The sequence below is a fragment of the Lingula anatina genome, chromosome 4 (assembly GCF_051362555.1).
Source record: "Lingula anatina isolate TDL-2025a chromosome 4, LinAna3.0, whole genome shotgun sequence".
NCBI classification, from domain to species: domain Eukaryota; kingdom Metazoa; phylum Brachiopoda; class Lingulata; order Lingulida; family Lingulidae; genus Lingula; species Lingula anatina.
In genome coordinates, this window is record NC_141770.1 from 16,866,845 (window position 1) to 16,887,940 (window position 21,096).

Here is a 21,096-nt window from a genome sequence, read left to right on the forward strand (position 1 = left end):
CGGACAATGAAATCGCTTTAATTTACAATAAAATATTTTGTTGGATTGACATCATGAAATATTTGTGCTTTTTAAACTTAGCTCACCATCATATGAGACTCTTTACAATGAAAATACAATTTATTCATATTCTAAAGTGAGAAACACTGGAGGCCTATCCTAGAAATGTAGTCTGCGAGTTGGCAAGTTTCGGTTTGGGTCGTTTGCAACTTTAAAAGAAGTATTTCGTAAACAAAAAACGATGAGCCTGAAAAGTAACAAAAAGTTCTGCAACTTAGATGAGTATGTATATTAAGCGGTATAAATATTATCTTATTTTAAGCCAAAAACCGCGAAAGTTTGAGGAAAAAGCCCCGCGAAAGAATCCATGGTGTGCAATGCATCCTGGGAAGTGAAAAGCTCAAAACGCACCCTGATTGGATGAAAAGTCATGCTCGCGGGGGAGGGGTAAAGGTCATATGAAATCAACATTCACACATGTTGCCATGATGTGAGTTGACGTGTTTTACACAGAAATATGTAATCTGTTTGTTTCCTTGCCAATAATTTTGATGACAACATGAATGCATTTAGCAGTACATTCGGGCGGCTCAGAGGCGTTGTCATAGGGATGGTGCATTTACGTGCTTTGCCAGGTATGCCATATTATTTAGCGGTGGTATGCATTTGATTAAAAATAAACGATACTAGTATGTGCCGGCAAATGGATGGTGCTATTTCTGATATTATCCATTGTCATCATAAGCAATTCTGTTGCATCCTCACCACTAATGTTCCATCGCTGCCTCCTCTAATGTGCCATTTTTAATATTACCAGAAAAATATTATTTAAATATTTTATAATTTACAGAAGTACCGGGTACATGTATTTATAACAATATTATTAACTATAATAATGTACATTCATGATTGGTGGACATGTTTTATCATCATCATAATGTAGGAACTCCGGCAGGCACTCTTTCTATGCAGGAAATCATTGAAGTTGCATGTAAAGAAGCCAAAATTTACAAAGATGCAGGTGTGGTAAGTATTTTTTATTGGATTGATTGATTGATTGACTGACTGACTGACTGATTGATTGATTGATTGATTGATTGATTGATTGATTGATTGATTATTATTATTATTATTATTATTATTATTATTATTATTATTAATGGTTTGAGTTTTTTTAACAAGGAAAAATTTAACGTTTGCACTGGAAAGAATGTAGTTTTTACATTTGTTTATTTTAAGACTATTTTGTAAATTTACTATATACTGAAAAGAAGATATTTTTAAAGAAATTTTCTGTTGCTGAACAGTCATAGTCAATATCCAGATAATGATTATGACCTGAAACTCCAAATGTCCTGTGAAATAATTTATAAATACATTTTGAAACCATTTTTTTCTTCACTTGGCTCAAGCCAAATATATTTTTATTTGCATAAGCCATATATTGAGTTTTTGTAAAAATGAGGTGGTAATAATATAATTAATTCAGAAGAGTGCAACATGCTTTTAACAGTAAAAGGGGACATTTCACCTCTGAAAATCCTGTATACTTTCTTTTTGATATGCAGTTTGATTTCTGGTTTGTTTTAGGATGCTGTGATGGTAGAAAACATGCATGATGTGCCATATGTTCACTCAACAGGGGTCGGTCATGAGATAACAGCAAGCATGTCCGTTGTGTGTTCACATGTTAAGGAAGTGTGTGGGAGCATGCCAGTAGGAGTACAGGTGCTCGCAGGAGCAAATAAGCAGGCAATTGCAGTGGCGCTCTCTAGTGGTGGGCTGTCATCTAATTCAGTTTTTTTTTTCTTTTAAAGTATTATTCTAAATATCATAACTTATTCCTTGATAAGTTAATTGACTCTTTTTTTTAAGGTGTTGCAAGAATTTTGACAATAATTTTGGAACCTTTCTGTATTTGTCATTCTAGATATGATATGAGAATTGTAATAATAACAGCTTTGGAAAAATTAGTTTGGATTTTAAAAGCTTAACATAAATTAATAACTCATTCTTATATAGACAAATGTACCAGTATGGATCCCTCAACTGAATCATTACACAATCATAATGATCAGTACATTGTTTTGTATGTTCAAGGTTTTGATAACTGTCTTTTATGTATTTTGCTTTCATCTAGGCCTGCAATTCATTCGTGCTGAAGGATTTGTGTTTTCTCATGTTGCTGATGAAGGGCTTATGAATGCATGTGCAGCAGAGCTGTTACGATATCGTAAGCAAATTGGTGCCAGCCACATTCAGGTGTTCACTGACATCAAGAAGAAACACAGGTAAGGTTAAAATCATCTACAAAAATAATTGACATTTTGGATATTGTTCAGTTTTTATAGAGGAGCTTGAGCAGTATGTGTGTGTGTGTTGGGGGGGGGGGGATTTTTTTGCTCTGTTGGGCATGTCTGCATGTAGAATAATCAATTGAAGCACAGAACAGATCTGTTCTACTGTCTTTTCTATTTCCCTCTTTTGTAAAGGTTGTCGGTTTAAGAAATAAATTTTATGCTACAGTGTCTCTCTCTTTAATCTATATACATGTATAAATGACCACAATTTCCTAAATTAAACATCTCAAAAGATTGACCACAGAAGTTCATGAACAGTCCATAAAAAACTTTGCAAAATTGCAAAAATGAATTTGTTCTGTTAAAAGATTATCATTTATTGTTTGCTTATTTTTATTCGCTTTTATCAGTTAATTATGGAATACACAATTTTGACTTGAAAAAAAAAGACTATTTTTTCACTCTTTTTAGTTCTCACTCTATCACCAGTGACATCAGTATAGCAGAGACAGCCAAGGCGGCAGAATTCTTCCTCAGTGATGGCGTGATAGTGACTGGCGCAGTGACCGGTGCCTCGGCTGACCTACAGGAGTTCAAAGGTGACCATGAAACTAAGAGGGCATTCCCAGAGATTTAGATCGATCTTACTAGATCGACCTAACTTCCTAGGGGTTCACGCTAAATTGCAGTCATCCACCGCACGGAAATTAATTACCCCCTTACAGCCTGTAGTAGGCGAGACAGACATTTAAGCCGGATTATCTGACAGTAATCTAGTGAGACTCCCCACAGGGATAGATCGATCAACTTGTGTTGTTATGTTCCACATAAAAAGTCTAGCTGAGTTTCACCGGCCCCTCCAGCACTTGGTAAAGATTACTTGGACACATCATACATGTTTTTATAACTAGGTAAATTATGTGATAAGATAGTTATATATAAATATTTAAATGATGGTTACAAGGGTTACAGTTATATCTAAATACATACACTTGCATGTGTTGAATAATTATCGAAGGTGTAGAAGAAAATTTCAAACTCAGTATCAGGCCTACCCAACTACCGGACACAACAGCGAACGATCCAGAATTCACCATAGATCAGGTCGCGCCACCAGTTTTCAGGGTGTGTATCAGTATGCGTTTCAAAGTATCAGACCCAGCACTCTCTTGCCTGGTACCCAATGTGATAGTGACGATTCTGCGCAGGGTTGGAAAGTAGTGCATCTCATCAAAATTCATGCACCAGTGCTATTTACCCTGTTTTATCGAACAATACTGTGATTTTTAAACATAAAGTTCAGGTTTGAACAAAGCCAACAATGTTATCTAAATAACTAGGTGCAGTCTTTTAATATTAATTTAGTAATGTAGATCTAATTCTGTCAGCAGAAGCATATCCTGTAAAGGGGTGAATAAAGTTGTTGTACAAAATTTGCCCCGGTATAATACTGTGAAATGTGCTCTGATACACACCTTGAAAACTGGCAGCGTGATCTAATCTACTAGTTAATTCTGGATCCTTCGGTGCCATGCCTGGTGCTGGGGGTAGTTGGGTAGGCCTGACCATGAAGTTGAAAGTGCCCTGCAGTTATTTTCTAGTTATAGTCTGTATTAGCTACATAATGATTGAAAGCTTAATTAACTCCTCACCCTCTTTGCCACCTTCTATTTTCTCTGAGTTAAGTACACTACTAGTACACTCCCTTAGTAAGTCAGAGGTCAGCATATGACAGAGAGGAAAACTTGATTGCCCCCCCCCCCCCCCCCCATTATCCTATCTATTATCCCATATTTAAGTGGTCAGCCCAGTCAATGCTGATCTGGATTAAAGAGGAATTATGTAGTGGAGAGAACATTCAATAATCTGCAAAACTAAGTCAAGTGTAAAACCTTTTTTTATTTTAATATCATATTCGTAGCTCAAGCTTTGTGAGGGAAATGAGATTTACATTTTAAAGTTGGAGCACTTACTCAAATATTTTGCATTCCTACTGTATATGGAAGTGAGTAAAGAAAATATTTTTATCCTTTTAAAAATGTGATCTTGCCATTACAGCTTACTAGTTATCAATGTGCAAAGAGCTAAGCTTACTTGATCATTAATTTTGATTGTATAGAGCCCAGATGCATTTAAAAACTCATAATGCATTATGCACATATTTATATGTATGTGGATTTGTTTGTTTTTCAGATGTGCAAAAAGCAGTAAAAATCCCAGTTTTGATCGGCTCAGGGGTTACAGTGGATAATGTGGAACAGTATGCCAGTGCCAATGCATTCATCATAGGATCGTACTTCAAATATGGTGGACACTGGAGTAATGAGATCGACCCAACAAGAGTGGCAAAATTTATGGAGAAGGTTAAGCTTAAAATACAGACACCATAGACATAATTCTTGTGAGTTGACAATTTGAAAAGTTTTAAAGCTGTTGAAATTATATACATCTAGATGTAAATAAAGCAGGCAACATTCAGAAGAAATATATATATTCACATGTGTGTATAAGATCATGCATCACCACTATTTCAGAGGCAAGTAATGAAGATCTTTAGTTCTACTGTATAGCTTGAAATATGTGGCTGGACAGATTGTAATTGTTCCAGTGGGGGCACAGCATGTTGGTTTGCATGTTTGTGCATTTTAAGGTATTGTCTAGTCATGCTTGCATGTATCAACACATCATAAAGCTAAGATAGTTTCAGTTTACTGTATAAAGGCAGAGCTTACTTTTTACATCGCATTTATTTGAATATGTCCAGATGTGATAGTGCCAAGTGGAAAAATTATTTTGTCCTAATTAGCAAAATCTAGATAAATATTTAAAAGAAGATTGATTTGCATTTTTAAGCGGCCATTACCAGACCTCGATCTATCTCCGAGGGGATTCTGGCTAAATTGCAATCAACTTAAGTGACTTAGATGTCTGTCACACCTACTGAAGCTGCTAGGGGGTAATTCATTATCGTCTAGCTGACTCGGTAGGGGTGCCAGACATCTAAGTCACTTAAACTGAAAGCAATTTAGTGAGAAACCCCTTGGAGATGGATAGATCCTGTCAGATCAATCTAGGTATGGGGACCTAGTCTAATTCTTCGTCATAGAAAAAGGCAGGTTGGCGACAACTAGCCAATGTCAACTTTATAAATGGTACCAAAGACTGAAAGTTATGAACTGGGTTGAATTTTCAGAAACTTATGGTAACATGCTGGTTAAAAGCACTTTTGAAAAGGTGGAATTTTAATTTCCCTGCTGTTGTACATTCATAAGATTATATGAGAACATATGTTATGTACTAGACTTTTTTATTAATTGAAATATTTATAGCAGAGTTTTATTATAATATGATTTATATATTACCTTGAATTTTCTAAATGGGATTTTCCATATATTTCATAAACCAGGTTATGTATTTGAAATCATGTTATAGTTAATATTTTTTATTTAGACAAAAAATATTCTTCGTTTTTTGTTTTTTTTTCACAAGATCTACAGAGCCTGTGTGTGTTATCTGATATAACTCTACCATTCCATTATGGACTTATCATGGTAGAATATGGTCACAGAGGCTGCAAATAAATAAGTTGAATTCGTGACAACTGAAAATTAGGAGCAGACCTCAACGCTCTTTGAGCATCCTACAGAAATCCCACTGCTGTCATTTTTTAGTCTTCAGGAAAACGGTAGGCAAATGTCAGAAAACCTTTGTTGTCAGCCTTAATGGAAAAAGATCAGTTTCAATTTGCTTTTTCTAAAACGTTTCTGGGTCTTCCCATCAATTCTGTAACATCAGTGAGCATGGACATAAAATTCAAGTTTGATCCAAGTTTTTTATATTTGGACTTTTTCAGCTGTAAAAGCAATTTGCTTAATAATAGCAATGTTTAACTTTGGACATATACATGATATTAGTTATTGGAAATAAACTTCCGTCTGAGCCACTTGAAGTGGATCATCAGGTCTCTGCCAGGAATCATTTTAATGCACAGATCAAGGTAATGGATGACAAACACAGATAAAATTGATTTCAAACTCACAACAGTTTATTGAGTACTCTCTCTGCCTAGGAACACAATGCAAATTTCAATAAAACATACCCGCAGCATTCATACAGCATAATGTGGATGAATCAGACATATACGTGATGGCAGTCTTAAAAGGATACATGTATCTTGCCTTTGAATGATATAGTTATGACGATATAATATAGTAATGGCAGAGGTGGGTTTTCTTCACACTGTAGCATTCTCACACAGAAAAATTGAAAGTCCAGTCGTTCACATGCTACTGTTCCTGTCACTGCTGCAAGTTGACAGTTGCTACTGCTGCCATGTTGGTACTGGTACAATGTATGGTGATACAAACACACCAGTTGTCTATAATGGATCAAGACGATTAAATATGGAACTCACAAACCAGTCAGAGAAATTGAAAATTCTACTGTTCTTAAATGTTCTATAAAATTCTTCAATGCCTTAGAGCTTGGTTATCATTTGCATAGTAAGACCATCTACATGTACTAGAATCCATGTGTAATATGTTGTTTTGCACGAATTATTGTAATTGTTGCATTCTTGTCTTCAACCAATATGCATTTGTGCTCTGAGTATAATAGTTTGTTGTTTTGTTTGTTTTGTGTTTATATTTAATTGAACCAAGTGTAAGCTACATGTACCAAATACACTATACTTAAATATGTAATACATATTAATGTTATTTTTTGTGTTGTTTATTAATTTATGGCCCTTTTAAAAATACTGACATGTGCAAGAATTCAATCACCAACATGTATGTTTTAAGCTTTTTTTTTTTTGTTCATCAATGAATGTAACTTTTCATCTAATCTCTATCACATACTAGCATGCATTACCCTCAGTATAAGACTAAGGCATGTGGTAAATTCATTAGGATATTGCCAAATGTGCACCTTCAAACTGGATTTTCCACCAGTAAATTTAAATATAGCAACCTTTAAAACCTTAAACAGGTGGTAATTAAATATACCCTAGACTAACCACCTCCAACACGTAAACCACAAGTATATAAAAGCACAGTAAATACGTGTATAATATTACACTCAAATTGGAACTAACTGTCAACATTCAGCATTTAAAAACAATTCCAAAAGACACATTTGAATAAATGAAAAATAAAAACACCCAGCCCATTCCAGCAGTTAAACAGTTCAAGTTTTCATCTTGAAATGGCATGCAGACTAAATGCTTAAAATAAAATGTAAAAATTCAGATGGTGAACTTTTTATATATATATATATGGGCATGCTGCTGTTATAACTGACTCATTGCAATTAAAATTTTGATTCAAAACTGTTTCTTGCAAAATATCACATAACTTGTCACATATTCCCATAAAGTGTCTTAAGGGCTTTACACCTCTTGATATGTAAACTATATGGCAGCCTATCTTTGAACTTGGATCTATGTCAAGCTGTCCCTGACTAAAATCCAAGGCCAAGAATAAATCATGTACATAATAGTGCATTGTATGGAATAAGCCGGTAAACATCATAAACGGGTAAACTGAGATTCATGTTAATGTCTCATATTAGTGAAAATGATGTCTCGAGTTGTGCAGAGAATATTCAGGACGTGTATAACAGACAATTGAGCCCACAACATAATTTTGTACAAGGGGAGTAAATAGAGACAACTAGAGAAAGGGAACCAGTATGACATAAATAGCAGTGATGGTAACATCATGAAGCAAGAACCAGTCTTGCCACATGTTGTCATGTTCATGTTATCTGTCTTATTACAAGGCCTTGTATTGAAAATATGGCTTCATCTCGTGTGTAACAGCATAACAACTGTGACTGATTGTGATGGATGGATTAAGACGTTATTGCGGCAGACATTTGTTTTCCAACTTCCACCTGCTTTCTTTTCCCTGAGCTGTGACTTCATATGCTTAGTTACTATAGATAACAATCCTGAATGTAAATTTGTATACATGCATCCAGCTTTGACATATTAGTTGTGGACAGAGTTGTCTGAGGTGTAAATACCCTGTCACTGTCAGTGTGACATGATGTGTCCGTGTGTCCTCTCTCTGTGACGAGACCTTGCATGACTCGTCATTTATGTAGCAAAATGTTTGCTGCAGAACAAGTGGCATTGTAACATACTTGTGTGATGTTAGACATTAGTGTGACATTTGACATTTATGTGACATTTCACATTGACCTGGTCTGATAGGCTGTTAGAAGAAATTGTATCTTTTCACGAAGTAATCAAATTGTTTTTGTCAGCAGCAGCCTGTGTAATTGTGACAAGTACGTAGACATTTCACTTGTCACACCAGTTGTGACATCATGTCTTGAACACCGTGACATCATGAACATTGATACTAACACCACTGTGACATCACTCAGATTGTGACATCACAGGTATTTTAAAATTTGCAGCATACACAGTATAACAGCACTGACAGTATGCTAATTGGACATGTTCCTATCATTTAATACATCTACATATACGACATTACTGCAACTGTGACTTCAACATGACATCTTCTAAATCCAATACCTATATATACTCTTATGTATAAGATAAACAATAAATAACAAAGTTCTTGGCAATGGTCAGGTCCAGTAATCTGTGAACTCGTCCAGGGTCGGTCAAGGTCCAAATGAATGTACAATTCATAACTGCTGGACATGTACTCTAACAGGCATGTCAAAAATGAGTTTTTAAATCCAAGTTCAATTTCTTTTCCCTTCAAATGAATGATGCAGGTATCCAGAGATCAATTATGTGCACAATAGTACAATCATTGATCTACAGAAGTGGTGACATGTTGTGTTCTTTTCCCCTGTGAGTATGTGACAATTGATGCTAGGTATAAATAGCCTTCTGATGACAGGATGGATTGAACAGAATACATGGTTTCAGGGAGAATTTCCTTTTCATAATCAATTGCACATACTGGGCAGGTTCTTGACGATAAAATAATGACACAAACTGCTTTCTCTATTTTTCCTGCTATTTTTCTGTCCAGCTATTATGATTGAATGTATCAGTCCTTCTGTAGTTCACGTTAAGTGATATTCAAGTTAAAATCTTTTAGTGCTGTTGTTTCCTGGTGCCAGGCTGTTTGATTTTCCTCTGGTGCAGTGCTTTAGCGTTGGAGAAACGTTCGTGCACCTGGTTAGCACGTGTGAGCTGTTTCTTCCTCAAATTGCGAGTAGTGACCTGATGGTGGCTCCTTTGCATAGATTTCACAGACTGCGCCTGCGCTGCAACAAGGCCTGCTCGTGCAGCCACAGCACGTGGCCTGTGCGGAGGTCTGTGGATGACTGGTCTATTTTGCTCATTTTCAGTGGAAGACTCAGAATCCAGAGAATCGTCAGCACCTGTGCTCGACCCTCGTGGCCGCGGCCCATACACAGACATACTGGGGTGTTCTATGAGTAGATTCTCCATGGGCCCCGTCTCCAGCCTGCCGCTCCCTGCAGTGAAACAAGGGGGTGGAGTCACTAGCCAGCTATCCCAAGGGGACTGATGATCTGGTTGGGCATGGCCAGAAGACCCCCGGGACCCCTGGGAGTCCCTAGAGCTATTGGAATGGTCGCGTTGTTTTATTATATGTGGGACATTGTCAGTTTGTGATGGTAATGGCACTTGAGATGGAGAGAATGGAGGAGGGGTTTGAGATTCGACACGTGCCGTACAAGTTAGCGTGCTTGATGAAGAAGTAGTAGTAGTAGTGGTGGAACTAGTATCTGAAATAGAATATTATAAATTATGATAAGATACCTTCCTAGCTCACCATCCTCTACACAGATAGACCAACACCAAGGAAAGCACAGAGGATAGCTAGAGGGAAATAAAAAAGATGGGCACCCCAGATTAAATATTTAGAAGATATAATTTACAGTTGTGACATATCTTTTTGTTTGCCTTGTAAATCATTTTTCTTTACATTTTTCATTGATTATATTCAAAGGCTTTTAAAATAATTATTCAAGACTAATAATTTTTCCTTGTTTGACTTTTGTCATTTTTTTAAATATTGCTAAATCTCAAATCAACTGCATGAGACTAAGGCATTAATTAATACATGTGTAAAGTAGATAATGCTTTTGGCAAAAGATATATATTCAGACTTAAGAATATGAGAGATGACCACATACAATGTAGTTTTATCCCTCATTGTGCTATGAGATCCAGTTAATATGTAGTTATTATTCACCTAGAATGGTGAAAAAATGTCCTGTTGAGAGGCTATTAGTAGATGTCTGTCTTAACGTGCTATAAATTATTGTAAAAGTGACACTTTAACCTATTTAATGACAATTGGCAGCTGATCCTTGAGCTAGAGCCATACCTGATCATACCTGACATAGGCTGTGGCAGCTGTTGTGTGCCTTGTGTAATGTCACAGGTATAAGAGGGTTATTTTATAAGACAGTAGATTATAACGTCTGGCAGTCTCAGGGACTTAATTATGTAGTTATATATATACAAGTTCAAGATCCTATTCTACTATGGCAGACCACACCCGTGGGACAGAGAAGGGGGGGGGGTTGTGAGATAAAAAAAGAACTGCCCTTCTGGCTGGAAAAGGTCAATTTGAAAACGGGTGACACTGGACATTAAAGAAAAATTGCTAGACAAAAGACCAACATTGTGTTTTGTCAGAGTAGTGTGTGCCAATAACGTGTATCTTAATCATTCTAAGCTGACTCCAAAGTCAACTGACAAGATGCCAGACAGCTGCTGTATGTCTACAGAGCTGGGACTGGTTACAAAAAACAACTAAAGACCGAAAAAATTGGTCTAAATTTTTAGATCATAACATGTTTTTTTTTCAGTCCAAACTAAATCCTCAGTAGTCAATATGAATAAAGTATTGATCTCAAGCATCAGCAGTGTCTTTCTTTGAGACACTTTATATTTCATTTTATAGGACAGCGTACTAGTATGTACTACATGCTGGTTTATCTTCACTTAAGACCAACTTTCAGTCTCAAGTCATCTAGTGAAACAGGTCCCTGGAGCCAGGTGTGCGAGGGCAGCTATCACACCTGTACATAAAACATTCACCTGTATACACTGTAGAGTGGTTTATCAATACGGTGTTAACATATATGTAGCATATGGAGATTTGATTGCATTACTTCACACAGAAAACTTTTAGCCCCCCAAAAAATTTAACCCGAAAGAAACACACTGTGGCAGAAATGTAACTTCTATCTCATTTTCATCGTAGCCAGAGCAAAATTTTGTTGCATGTTTGTGAAAATGAACATGCTACCAGCATGACATTAGCAAAAAGTTTTCCTAATGACATATATATATATATATATATATATATATATATATATATATATATATATATATATATATATATATATATATATATGAAGGTGTCTTATCATAATATATATATGAATGAGAAGCTATATTGACTCAATCTACAGAAGGGGTCAGCGTTAGCATCTGTTGCTTAAATTGCCTCATGTGTGGAGATTAAGTGACCCACCTGTCTCACCTGTGTATACAGGTGTTATGAGCTGCAGATGAAACAATACTATGTTCACCAAGTGACAGGGGTCAAAATGTCTGCAGAAATCCTCAGTGTTTGATTAGCTATGGTGTATATGGGACTAGGGATTTTTATAATATCCTTCATTTGGTTTTAATCCATACTAGTACTCCTATGTAGATTTATTACCAGGCAAAGGAGGGTTTTAATAAGCTACACTTCATACATATATTGATAACCCCACAGGAAATTACACATTCCTTGTATCTATCCATGGTTGCTGACTTTAAACCCCGCTTTTATAGTGCCATTATTATAATATCAAGCTTCATGCCTTATATTATCATATATGTTATAATTGGTATATAGCTGCCAACTTGTGCAGTAGTGTCATCCTCTCTTCCTCCTGTGCATGGATTATGTGTGATCATATTAATGCTTTCTGACAATGTATATGTTGAACAGTTTGTAACAGTGGTCTGTAATGTTTAAGTATTTTGTGTGTGTTTGGGGGGGGGGGGGGGGGGGAGAGAGATTTAAAGAAATTTACAATAAACAAGCTCTCATATAATCTGTATAGAAACCAAATCATCTAGCCCCTTGGGAAAGCAGCAGCAAGAGGAAATGAAAGGATAGAAAGCAGAAGCATTTACTAAATTAGTGATTCAAAAGCATGTGGCAAAAAACATAATGACATGTTTAATATACTATTAGGAAAATAACTGAATATGTTGTAACATATTTAATTGAATCATATTACTTTAACTTCTCAAGTTAAACAGAAATTATTTTTATGCTATTAGTGCTTACTGTTTTATACAAATTACTCAAGAGACTATTTTAATTAAAATTTATCAATTTCCCAAAAATCAAAATTAAGCAATCAAGAAAAGCTTTGACAAATTAAATATGACATTTGAAGAGATAGAATCAAGTCATACTTGTCCTGTCCACTAGCACCCATTCATTTTCTGCGAGGGTTGTCTTGAGATCAACTGCCTCGTGTGGCGCCTCCTCTGGGCCAGCACCAAAGATAAGGTTGGACAAACCACTCAGCATTTTCTACGCTAACTTCACACAAACAACACTTGAGATCTGAAATATAAATATAAAAAGAACACAGGTACTTGAATATTATGGGAAGAGATAATGGATGCAAGTAATGTAATCATGTACACTTTTTGTTGATTGTTTGCCTACCTTTAGCAGACCCAGCATGATGTAATGCAGTCAATGCCCCTGGTGCATTTCTATGTTCTCGACAGACACTTCTAATAAACAGTTAATTGACAAACATGAAAAGTTTTAATTTTAAGAAGGATCATGATCAAAGGTGTCGCTTCTTGAGAACAATAACTTTTATAGCTGTATTGTTTAAATTGGAAAAGAGACATAACCTATTGATAAAGTCACTACACATGAAAGGCACAAAGTAGCTTTACCTGGTGGATACTTCATCAACTAATGAATATATTGGGAATCTAGACTGTTTATGTACATTTAAGTGGGGATCCAGCCATATCTAACAACAGCGTCAATTGTTGGTTTTATGCAATAGTTGAGGTAATAACAGATTACTCCTTACTCCTATAAAAACTTTGGGGGTTAATTAGGGTGGCCAACAATAGGTGTGGAACAAGCTGGATCAGTCTCACTGCAAGTGGAGTCGGCCTTCTGGCCTAATATCTCTGTCTCTGTTCTGTGCTAAATTTAATAATTAAAAATAATGAAGTGTTTGTTCCCCCTGAAGATTTGCCTTTCAAAGTTCTGAAACTAATGCTACTTGTGAGTCGGACTATTCCAGGACACTTTCCATGGGTACATGCAACTGAGAGACACTTGATCACTTTTCTATTATTTAAAACCCTGTTACAATTGCCTGGTAGTTTACACACATTTAATACCAGATAATCTCACACCCAATAGTAAATCCCCTGCTTATCCCTAGCAAAGGTGCAAAAGTGGAGAAAAAAGGTATTTAACTGTTCTATTTCTCTATGGCAGAAGTTAATTGTTGTATTTAGCAGGAAAAGTTGACAGCCAAGGGCTGGTCTCATAAAAAACCTTGGGCCCAACAATAGGTCTAAATTTTAGATCAAAATTTTGGAACTATTCTGTTCAGGGTAAATCCCTAGTAGTCTCCTGAAATTAACGAAAATTTATTTTACCTTGGAATCACAGTAGACTTACGTTTTGGTCTAAAGGTTAAGACCAATTTTGAGCCAAAGTTCTTTACATGAAGCACTGGCCTCAGGGATAATGAGCCCTTGCCAAGAAGAGTCAAAGGTGTAAAGAGGCAGGCAGCACACTGTCTGAATACACCTATATAATGACATACCTGGGTGAAGCAAGAAGGGAATTAGATGTACAAATAACAGGCACCAGGATTAGATTGAGGAGCTGCTATGCTCAGGCCTACAGTACTCCATCCTGCTGAACCTGGCCTGTATTTACTTTGATCATTACCTGCTGCTATGCGCTTCAGTATAGAAACTGATCATTTGCTAACTAAATTATACCTCCTATACCTGTATGGGTGAGTATAAAGTGATAAAGGGCAAAAATTTACAAAACTGCATTTTTTTCTGTGCAAAAATACATCCAGGCATATTTGTGGTCTAGTCCAGACAAACTGTTTCAAGGGGTTCGGATCTGTCTAAGATGTTTAACTTTTATCTCATTCAAGTGCCCTATGTCTTTATGTTTTTGAAAGTAAACCTGATAAACTCAACTATGTCCAGGTTTCTGAATGGCCTAACATATGAGACTTTCTGAAAGAAATGACTAATTCCTACAAATTTTATGTTGGTATGAAAAATTCACAATAGGTATATATTCAGTCAAAAAATGTTTATGGAAAAGAGAAGATGTTTAAATTGTGCATTATGCAGGTACTATATAATAATGCCAAAACCCATATGTTATTATAATACACCATGAACATGACCCTGTATTTAGGTCACTGATCTGTTATAAAGCCCCTACATTTCACAGATTGCATCACATCTCTGGGTGAATACTGCTGTGAAGGTTCACATATTTCATTTGTCATACCTGGTATTTGTCATTCAAGTTGTAATTTGAGGAGTGCAAAGGTCAAACGGGGGAAGATGTACTCTCTGACCACAGGGTGTGCTAGTATATAGTCTGTTACAAAAAATGCTGAAAGCCTATAGTGTGATTTTGTATAGTATTTTAGTGGTCCCCTGATTTCAGAGGGTAGGGAAGATGGGGGAGGGGTAGATAGGGGACATAAACTGTATGTCTCTTTTCTTTGACTCAGTGAAGCCTGTTCTGAAGTTCAAATTTATCTTTTCAGGGATTAAAATCTAAACGACTGCAATCTTGTATTGGATGGAAACAATCCCAAGAAGCCCTTGTTTTGAAATAGAGAGAGAAGATCAAAAAGATTATGAAAGGGATCTGTCAATGACAAAACTCAGGTCTGCCTTCCTCTCTTGTTCATTTATGATATTTGACTCAAGGAATATTGTACTAGCTATAGTAGATACAAGATGAATTTATCTGGGGAAATGTGTTATTGATTTGTGCAGAAAATATTGTGGCTTTATATACATATTGATGAGCTTTGCATCCACCCAGCTAGAATGGGAGCCCCCGCTGCCCACAGGAGCCCAGGCTGCCAGAGAGACTGCCAGGGAGACTGTCCTTTTGCAGTCTGGGGCTCCAGTGTGCAGTCTCCTTGAGCAGGCAGACTGCAAAGGGGGCTGCAATAACTTAAATATTTTTGCAGGGGACTGCAAAGGAGGCTGCAATAACTTAAACATTTTGCAGGGACTGCATAGGAGGCTGCAATAACTTAGGCATTTTTGCAGGAGACTGCAAAGGGGGCTGCAATAACTTAAATATTTTGCACGGGACTGCAAAGGAGGCTGCAATAACTGACATTTTTAACGTTGCCCAACGTATGCAATAAAAAACCCAATAGTTACTTAAAAAGTGTTTCTATTCGCAACTGAGAAGCATGTATGCTAATCTTTTGATCAGTTATCAGGCTTAAAAGAAAACATTTTCTTTTTATTAAGAGCTTGTCAAATGACTTTAAAATTGTTTGGGTTAAAAGCAGTTTTTGGCTTTAATCCTCCAAGCTATATATACACTCATATATAGTACATTTACTTCACCTATAAAAAATAACTGAGTGAACAGATTTATATTTTTTAAATAATGCTGTGAAAATATTATATGCTTAATCATTGCTATTATTATCATTGAAATTAGACAAATGATTGAAGTCTTATTTAATATACAATTGCACAATGTATAAATTTTAAACCTCACAGTTAGCATCAATTTAAGTTGGACTTAAAATCAACTGGTAACTTTCAATAGACCAAATTCATTTCAAGTTAGGGGCATGTTTATCTTAACTGTCAGTTTGATATAAACAGTCCGCCTACAGCTTGCTCAATGAGATCAAATTACTATACTGGACAGTACATAGCACAGTTTAAACAGGCAGTAGTCCGTTGGGCTGATTCAAATATCTAAGCCAGAAGCTATAGGTCAGGAATGTTCTAAGGAAGAGGCAAGAAATCTGAAAACATTGATTTCTGGATTGAAAAAGAAGACATTTTTAGGAAATATAGAAAGAAAAATGAAGAGATAAAGAGACAGGATAAGAAGTGAGCATGCAAGCCTTTTTGGTTTTGTATTTTCCTACATGTATAGTTTACTGATGCACCAGGATCCATAGAGCCTTGGAAAGTGTTCAATTTTAACCCAGCACTTTGAATTCTGTTTGTGGTTTTGAAAAGTACTTGGAATTGCTATTAGGCTAGAAAAAGGTTTGCATTTAACCATTTTGGTCCTTGTAAAAATCTTATTTTAAATTCTTTAGTTTTTGGCATGAATATCAACAATAATTCACAGATGAGGATAATTACCTTTTAAAACATCTCTGTACATTTCATCATCATGCAGTGTGTTAAAAATACCAAGTTTAAATGAAATGAGCCTTTTTTCCTTTGGTATGTACACTTTAAAATTGTATTAGTGTATAACTTGCCCTCATTAGTTGAAAAAACCTTAAAAATTACTTGAAATATTGCTGTTATGTGTCTGTATATATGAATCCTGGTCAGTGAATTCTGTGATAGAGTTTTTGGAATGATTAAATAACATACAGTAGAATTCCCAGCCCTCTGCTAATATGGGCTTTGTAGAAAAATATATATATATATGTAAAGCAGTAAACTGAAGTAAATTGTATGGAGAGAAATAAACCAATATGTTAGATATAAATGGATCAGATAACAAACATTTTATGATCAAGGGGAAATTTTGTATTTAGATTTGAACTTAAACACATACTTTGGAGAAAGATTATTTCTAAATTCCTTTTGATAAATGTAATTATTGTTTGAATATACAAAAAATAAATAAATAAATAAAATATATAAATAAAAAGATTTTACCAAATTTTATTTTGCCAGTTGCCTAGGGTGACTGCAGAGTAGACTGCTAGAGGGGCTGCCAAGCAGACTGCTAGGGGGGCTGCCAAAGCAGACTGCTAGGGGGACTGCCCAGGCAGTCCCTCTGGCAGCGCGTTCCAAAAATGCAAATTAAGACTGCCAGAGGGACTGCCAAGCAGACTGCCAAGGGGGCTGCCAAGCAGACTGCTAGGGAGACTGCCAAGCAGACTGCTAGGGGGGCTGCCAAGCAGACTGCTAGGGGGGCTGCCAAAGCAGACTGCTAGGGGGACTGCCCAGGCAGTCCCTCTGGCAGCGCGTTCCAAAAATGCAAATTAAGACTGCCAGGGAGACTGCCAAGCAGACTGCTAGGGGGGCTGCCAAAGCAGACTGCTAGGGGGACTGCCCAGGCAGTCCCCCTGGCAGCGCGTTCCAAAAATGCAAATTAAGACTGCCAAGGGGACTCCCTCCATACTTAAGGATACCTGCAAAGGAGGCTGCTATGGGAGCGGGGACTGCTAGGGAGACTGCAAAGCAGACTCCATGGGGGGACTGTAAAGGAGACTGCAAGCAGACTGCAAAGGGGACTACTTTTCTAGCTGGGCAATTAACAGGCTGTATTCAACTTGATCATCTTTGTCAATACCACTTACCAAGTAATATTGTTTCTCTTCTAACTTTCAATCTGGCATCTAAATCATGAATATAGTACACATAATACTCTTCCACTGCTTGGCATACTAGTATGACAAAGTGACTTTCAAATAGGGGTGATATTTTGCAGCACAATTAATACTTTGGGCATGGAAAACCCCAGCAAGATAATCTTTTGTTTGTAAACACATATTCTTGCATATCCTGCTCAACCAAGGATTAATATATGCAAATCTGGTACTGATATTCTTATCTAACTGATCTGAGGTCCTTATCTAAGAATCTTATTACCACAAATCTACTTTCAAGTCCTGTAATTAAGAGCAGGCGTGCAGCAGTCAAATTTGATGTTATCAATATCTCCCCTCAAAACTGACAGAAAATGTAAGCTCTTGACAGAAAATTAATGCTAACCTCAATGGCTTGATTTAGCCTTTGGGTCTTAACACCACCATGAATGCCTTTCAAAGAAAGAAACCAACCATCAAGTATAATATATGACATGCTTCAGTATTTCACTGGAACAATAGATGGATGCACTGAAGCCCCATTAAAAATACCCCCTCCCCCACCCTTTAATTAAAACCTGATTCATTTAAACTTCCACTGGTTTCTCTTCAAATAGCTGTTAGGTAAATAAGTAAACACTCTACATTCTCACCAGAGAACTCAAGTGACATCAATTTATCACCTTAAGGACTATCTGCATCTTTTTTAATTTCTTAGGATTTAGCTGTCAAAAGGATTCAATATTGTTGGCTTAGGCGAAGCTTTAGTTTCTTACTAGATAAACATGGCTTTAGAGTGCCAGAGCCCTGGTGACCACACCTGGGAGTCAGCCAGTATGTTTAACACTATATACTGACTTCTACATTCTGTAAATGTAATATAAACTAAATGGAATTTTTTTGAAATTTTGAAAATTGACATTTCTGATTCAGTGAAATTGGTCATAAGTTTGAAAACAAGTGGCTTTTTGGTGTTTAAAAAGAAACTTTGTTCAATCCAATACTTATCTTTACTTATCTGTCACCTATCCATCACCTATCTGTCACCTGCATGCTTTAAACATGTTCCTCCTGTTATCCAACCAAGGTGTAGCTCAGACAGTGTACAATAATAAGAATATGTTGTTGTCTTAAGTACAGAATGAGCAGAAATTTCACCATCATTTGTAACAGACACAGTCCTTGGTATCTTCATATTGTTTAGTTTTGTTGATAGCAACCATGTTTCACCACCAAGTACAATTCACTGTGTGTATCAGTTTTTTTCTAATAACTTTGATCACACTGGAATTTCCTTGAAATCTCACTTCACATCTGGTTCTTTCTCTGACATTGGGGGAGGGGGTGGGGGTGGAGGGGTGCTTGATGTCTGGACTCTCCGCATAGAATGTATGATTATGACTGATTTTTGACCATAGGAGTCCCTGAGTCCTAAGATGTTCTGGCTACTGCTAGACTATATACTGTTTGTCTCCGACTCAGCAGGCTACTGTCTAATATTAAGCTACAGAATCTTTTTATTTAAGCCATTTGTACCTGTACCATTCATTATTAACAAAAGGTGGAACATCAAAATCACTGGAATCCATGAAGGAGTACTGCAGCAACAAAATGACTTGATCAGCATACTAGTATAGCATTAGTTTTTGTTAGTGTATGATAATACACACATTTCAGCACACTACGGCCATCAGTCAAGTCACTTGATATTATTTTCATCATTCAGTAGAGGAGAACCGGTGTCATTCACAGCTCACTGACTTCCTACATTCATTGCCAATGATGGTGCAATAATCATAACTTCATCTACTGCCACGTTGTACAGTACATGTACATGTATATTAAAAATGCAAGGTTATTTTTGTATAACCCTGTGAGAGTATCATGTTATTTATTTAATTGTTAGATTATTCAAACTGTAAATAGTTGACCTATCATTCTTTAAACCTTATAATAGTATAAAGCTTCACGCTGTATAGTACAAGAAATATTCTCTATCGTTACAAATTGTCCCTAAAGTGAAATTGCTAATCAGTATATAATATGACACAATCCACCTTTGTCTGCTTCACCTCTTCAATAACCCAATGCCTGTTATTGTTGCTTGGTAATAGTTCATTCATTTGTGCTTGGACAAAAAAAATACCCACATATTGTATGTGCCACACCCTAAAACACAGGTTTCTTGATTGTAATTTATGCAGTTAATACAACAGAGAATGGTAAATATGGACAAAGAAGGACAATTTTAATTTGAATAAATCTTACAATAACATAGAAGAAGCTGTTTAGAAAGCATTTCATTCACCAAACAATACATAACACAGTAACTAACAAGTGTCTGTTGTTTATTGATACACATATTTAGTTAGTAGATGGCCTTCCAAACCACAAACGAGCTTTTATCACCACGAATTGCCAGGACATGAAACACATAATATATAAATGTTGCAGAAATTGGGATTATTTGCTGTGGGTAACCGAGGCAACATTTATAGTGACGGTTACTATTCACCAGAAGAGTTTAGTAGGTCAATGTCGTATTAGTTTCGTGGGCCTACCTGCCCAAACGGATCCAATTCCCCGCCCAAACCTTCAAATGAAATAATGTTATGAATAAAAGGTGCCATCTTACCTAATTGAAAAGTATAAGATCCGACAAATTCATACACTAACTTGGCTCTCCCAAATGATCCAGCGTTTTGTCGACGCAATAAATCGAATTTCTTGTGCAACTGCTATCCGTCGATCAGCTGAGCTACAGCTGTCAAAATTTGACCCCTAGAAAAATTTCCAGATCTACCGTTATTTGGGATCATATTCGAGTATTTCTTACCTTTCCTGGTTCCTTGGATACTTTTCTACGCGTCTGGCTAAGTTTTGTTACGATACTTGTGTTGTAATCTTTGAAATTCACTATCAATTTTTTCACTTCTTCGATACGAGTTGTTGACGTTTCTCAAACCTTTGTTTACGTTTACATCTGCCACGTTTTCATTGGCTGATATCAAAAGACTTACTCCAAATAAGGTAAAACCTTATGAATATTCATGACGGAATTGTTCCTCCATGGCGTGCCTCAGGAGTGCTACATGTTTACATCACATGACAAGCTGAACTTTGACCCAGGGCGGCCGTAAACATATCCCGGAATGCCGTCTGATTTTCCGAATAAAAGCCTCGATTTCGGTAT

The 21,096-nt window shown here is 36.4% G+C and overlaps 3 protein-coding genes across 10 annotated transcripts in view; 2 read left to right on the forward strand and 1 right to left on the reverse strand.

Annotated features, from left to right (window-relative positions):
- Nucleotides 1-426: 426 nt before the first annotated feature.
- Nucleotides 427-7,018, forward strand: LOC106177987 (uncharacterized protein F13E9.13, mitochondrial-like). Its single transcript, XM_013560951.2, has 7 exons — nucleotides 427-635; nucleotides 944-1,026; nucleotides 1,591-1,777; nucleotides 2,141-2,291; nucleotides 2,772-2,899; nucleotides 4,494-4,701; nucleotides 5,790-7,018. Exons 1-6 carry the CDS (start codon nucleotides 560-562, stop codon nucleotides 4,688-4,690), a joined length of 822 nt encoding a protein of 273 aa, XP_013416405.2. The 5' UTR covers nucleotides 427-559; the 3' UTR covers nucleotides 4,691-4,701; nucleotides 5,790-7,018.
- LOC106175728 (uncharacterized) lies at nucleotides 6,324-20,915 on the reverse strand. Of its 8 annotated transcripts, none has more exons than XM_013557854.2 (3): nucleotides 20,740-20,915; nucleotides 12,751-12,904; nucleotides 6,324-9,770 (listed from the first exon to the last, which is right to left on the reverse strand). In XM_013557854.2, the coding sequence occupies exons 2-3, from the start codon at nucleotides 12,866-12,868 to the stop codon at nucleotides 9,385-9,387; spliced, it is 504 nt and encodes a 167-aa protein (XP_013413308.1). In that variant the 5' UTR covers nucleotides 12,869-12,904; nucleotides 20,740-20,915; the 3' UTR covers nucleotides 6,324-9,384. The 8 variants fall into 8 exon arrangements, with proteins under 8 accessions (XP_013413308.1, XP_013413305.1, XP_013413306.1 ...); XM_013557851.2 differs by having other exon boundaries at nucleotides 6,324-10,043; XM_013557852.2 differs by lacking the exon at nucleotides 20,740-20,915 and adding an exon at nucleotides 20,539-20,711 and having other exon boundaries at nucleotides 6,324-10,043.
- Nucleotides 15,141-21,096, forward strand: part of LOC106177991 (uncharacterized) — a 32,822-nt gene continuing 26,866 nt past the window's right edge. Inside the window, exon 1 of the mRNA XM_087011746.1 lies at nucleotides 15,141-15,252. The gene's annotated coding sequence lies outside the window, so the exon portion shown is untranslated. The remainder of the gene's footprint in view (nucleotides 15,253-21,096) is intronic.

Coding starts and splice junctions, on each gene's coding strand:
- LOC106177987 (XM_013560951.2), top strand. CDS start 560: ATGAATGCATTTAGCAGTACATTCGGGCGGCTCAGAGGCGTTGTCATA. Junction 636..943: donor GCATTTACGTGCTTTGCCAG/GTATGCCATATT, acceptor ATCATAATGTAG/GAACTCCGGCAGGCACTCTT. Junction 1,778..2,140: donor TGCAGTGGCGCTCTCTAGTG/GTGGGCTGTCAT, acceptor GCTTTCATCTAG/GCCTGCAATTCATTCGTGCT.
- LOC106175728 (XM_013557851.2), bottom strand. CDS start 12,868: ATGCTGAGTGGTTTGTCCAACCTTATCTTTGGTGCTGGCCCAGAGGAG. Junction 10,044..12,750: donor GGTGCTAGTGGACAGGACAA/GTATGACTTGAT, acceptor ATTCTATTTCAG/ATACTAGTTCCACCACTACT.